This window comes from Glossina fuscipes, unplaced genomic scaffold, assembly GCF_014805625.2.
Source record: "Glossina fuscipes isolate IAEA_lab_2018 unplaced genomic scaffold, Yale_Gfus_2 168, whole genome shotgun sequence".
Lineage (NCBI taxonomy): Eukaryota > Metazoa > Arthropoda > Insecta > Diptera > Glossinidae > Glossina > Glossina fuscipes.
In genome coordinates this window covers 1-3,988 of record NW_023998511.1, presented here as the reverse complement: position 1 = coordinate 3,988, position 3,988 = coordinate 1, and the positions used below count along the sequence as shown (strand labels likewise).

The window sequence follows — 3,988 nt, the reverse complement described above, 5'->3', positions numbered from 1 at the left end:
CGTTATTCTTTTTAGGCAACACTACAAACACTGTTGGATATAAACTTACATTATGTAATATAACAAATAAAAAAAATTATCTTTACTAGTGCTTAGTTTTTAAACTTAGCGATATGCCCCAATCTCTAAATATCTCACAATAACAAAAAATGGGTTTGCTTCCCCTCCAAAATATTGTGGAAGATTAGCGTGCATGTCTCCGATTTCGGGTGACGGACAAATTCGTAATATTATAAACCTCGTTTTCTCAAGACAATCGTTTCACTCAGAACAAAAAAAAAAAAGCCAAAGAAGATATAAGGAATCAAAGTTAAAACAATGTGTTCTTCTATATTTTATAAAAAATTAGCTCTCATTCGCGTTTTGTAATAATCCTAATGAATTTAACTTGCTTATGATGTGAGGCAAAGACAGTATATGAAAACTATCTGATTCATATGGCTTCACCTGTCCGCATTTAATGGCAGTCCCATTGGGTATAAACTCCTCCAATTTCTTTACAAGCTTTTCGTCGCATTTTTCTGGAAGACCTGTTGTATAAAATAAAGTTATATGAAACTTTATTAAAGTTTATGGCGAGCTTTACTTGCCTTCAATTTCACAATCAGACGTATAGATAGGAAATGTGAATTGTACAGGATACGGACGTATATTATTTATTCCTACGTATGCAATATTACCGTAATCAATAAACATTATTGTGGGATGACCATCTCCAACAAGTTCTAAACAACAACCCCGATACCATTTGCCATCGACGCTATACTTGGCTATGCATAATTCGTTAATTCGCGGTGCATAGCAGGTAGTGGATGAATTTTGTGCATATTTTTGCAAATCTCGATTGAATTTTTGTATTTCCAAAGCATAAAGTTTTAGCGTACAGGAAATGAGGGCGATATGCATTAATGAATTATCCATTACCACCAATTCAATATTGTCGCCACTGGGTAACGGTACATGTTGTACATACTAAAATTACGCAGACATATGTGTGCATTAATGTTGTGAAAAGTGGTACGGAATGAACTAAGAAACTTACATCTTTGGTGCAAATTTCATTAGAATTAACCGGTTCCCGCGGGATCGCCAATTTCTTGATGGATTTATTGAAATTTTGCTGGTTGCGTTCGTCGATTATTTCAACCATATAAACACCCTTATCGGAAATGAAATCTTCTGGTTCATACTTTAGGCAAACATTAATGTCATTTAAATAAGAATACATGAAATTGCGTATTTCTTCCGTCATATAACAATCGGGAACTTCTTTTAGAATAACTGGTATGGCATGAAAAGGTATCCGAATGTAATCTTCAGGAGTTTCGTATAAATGTTTAAAGCTCAATATGTCCACATTCCCGTAATCAACGTACACGACAACAACGTCTTCAGCTCCAATGTGATTTAATACCATGACGCGACAGAACTCATCATAAAATTTATTAATAAGAATTTCACCACACCGCGGTCTTTTAGTGACGGTCTTTAGAGTTTTGCTCAATTTTTGTAAATGGTTAACAGTTTTGAAAAAATTTTCAATATCATCGCTAACTTTTGAGCGTATGAAAACTACATTGGTTTTCGCAATGGTTGTTATAGTCACAACATTGTCACTCTGTGGTATATTCTTAGTTATCTCACAGACGTCATATTTTTCCTGTTCTTCAATATTTTCCTTCAACATTGTACAGTTTTGATTATTGTCACCAGCTTCTATGGTTCTTCTCACTTGCAATAATCTGCATTATTATAAAAAAAAGAGGAAAAATCATTTATAAGAATGTAAAGGAAATTTTTAACAGGAAAGCGCACAAATAAAACAAATAAGAAGTACTTTACAGAGTCTCTTGAACTTCTTTCTGGGTGCAAGCGCATCCAGAAGGATTAGATACTAACTTCGGTCTTCCGCAAATGCGACGATGCTTGTCCCAATCTTTTTTCTGGCATTGTACGCTACAATAATACGCGCGACAACGCGTACAAACCGCATCACAATCAAGTTTACACAAAGTGCATTTGTTAATCCTAGATGGTGGTGTCTTTTCCACGAATTCTGAATTAGAATATGTCTCACTTGTTTCGCAGTAAATTCCCAAAGATTTCTTGCTCTTATTTTCTACAAAATTTCTTATTTGATCCGGCATGCTGCAAGAATACGTTTAGTGTAATATTAAAAAGACGAAAAAATATGTGTGAAACGTATTTTGGCTTTTTAATCATTCCTCAAAAACTATACCAAGTCAATGTTCTTTGAGCGATGCTGTAGTATCTGTAGAAATATGGGAAAGTTTATTCACGCCTCCCCAATATTATAGTGTATCAAAATTGAGCTTTCTTCTCAATTTTTGACAATAGAAAAAATTAGCAGTGCCCGTGCAGCAGGAAAATTTAGTTTTTATGTTTTTTATCGTTTTTAGGACAACGGTGGGTATAAAGTTTTCAGTCACGACCAAACATAATTTTCTTACTTTTCTTGCTGTTAATCACTATTATTAATTTAGACAAAGAAGTAAATTCTAAGACTAAAGATTCAAAGCGCTAGCTATCGGCTCTATAGAAAACTTTACCGCGCTTGAGATTTGAACCCAATAAAATTTTAAGTTGAAGCAGAAAATGTAAGTATTCTTACGTTATGTATGCCCTTCCCTCCCTTCCGGATACTGTTCAATGTTTTTGTCAGTTTGTAAAATCCCAACAACAAAGTTTGAGATAGTTCAGAACTCGTAAAGAACTTATCAAACGCGATATCGCGATTATTGTCTTGGAATGACTTTGTATTGAAGATTGATTCGAGAATCATCAAATAAAGCTTGCATTTCTCATTGATAAAGTCCCCCAGCGCGATTAGGTTTGTTTGGTTTTTGACGTTTAATGTAGTTTTACCTAACTACGGCTATACAAAAATTTGTCAAATAAAGAAGTAGCTATTTGAAGAAGCAGGGAATTCAAAATTCTCACCACATATATGCCCTTCCAGTGTAATATTCAATATTTTTGTTTGTTTGGCTCTTCTTATTCTTGAGACCTTGCCTCTCCAAAGCATGTGCATCATCATTGAATATAAATCCAGTTTGCAAATTGCTATCTACCAAAAGTTGAGAGGGCTGAAAGTGAGACCGAGGATGCAGCTTCTCAGATATGCGGTAAGTACGATTCAATTGATCAATGTAAGAGGTCCGAGTAGATAATGGAGGTTTATCTTCTACAGGTATCTGAGCTATTGTCTTATCTTTCTTTTTGCCGACAACAACCTGAAAACCATAATCACTGCACTCGAGATTTCGGCAAACTGCTTCCGCATCTCTGAATCCAGTTATTTTAAATTGAGGTATTTTTAATAAATCTTTTTCTTTACTTAAATCGCAAAAAGTACTTACGCTACAGTGGCAAAGTCTACAAAGTACCAATTGGTTTTATTGTAACATCTGACGCCTTTTACAACACCATATTTCGAACAAATGTTGATCAAACCCAACTTCGTCATCTCTTTAGGCACATTTTTAAATACCAAATAAGGAGCCACTTTTTTATTAAGGTTTGGCTGAAAGCCATCGTCTAAGTTGCCGCCAGTTTCTGAAACATATTGATTTAATTCGGCATTCGTGTAATCCTTTTTCATTTCATTCCATTCTCCAAATTCTTCAGCGCCTTCCATTTTTGAAGCTACGCGCCTTTGCTGAGTATGCTCGACTACAACTACAATACAACGCAAGTGTCGTTTTCCAGTGACCAGATATTATGAATAGGACATTGTCCGGGTGATAAGTTCAGTGCGTTAATAATTTATATAAATGTGAAAGTTATGTGAAATCCGATATAATGAAATTCAATGCAATAATTTTACGCGTTCGCTCCTCTTCAAACGCGATTGTAAACCAATTTGACAACGTTGTAAAATTCCGTAAGTTCAAGTCGAAATTGTATTTTTGACTTACGCGAAAGTAACGTACAGGAGTAGCAGAGTTTCTATATGGTTACATTGGTT

General features: G+C 34.8%; 1 protein-coding gene across 1 annotated transcript; it reads right to left on the bottom strand.

The window, feature by feature from the left end:
• Nucleotides 1–304: 304 nt before the first annotated feature.
• On the bottom strand, nucleotides 305–3,870 carry LOC119641668 (protein vreteno-like). Its single transcript, XM_038040452.1, has 6 exons — nucleotides 3,381–3,870; nucleotides 2,962–3,306; nucleotides 1,900–2,148; nucleotides 1,043–1,742; nucleotides 591–972; nucleotides 305–530 (listed from the first exon to the last, which is right to left on the bottom strand). Exons 1-6 carry the CDS (start codon nucleotides 3,656–3,658, stop codon nucleotides 346–348), a joined length of 2,139 nt encoding a protein of 712 aa, XP_037896380.1. The 5' UTR covers nucleotides 3,659–3,870; the 3' UTR covers nucleotides 305–345.
• Between the last annotated feature and the right edge of the window lie 118 nt (nucleotides 3,871–3,988).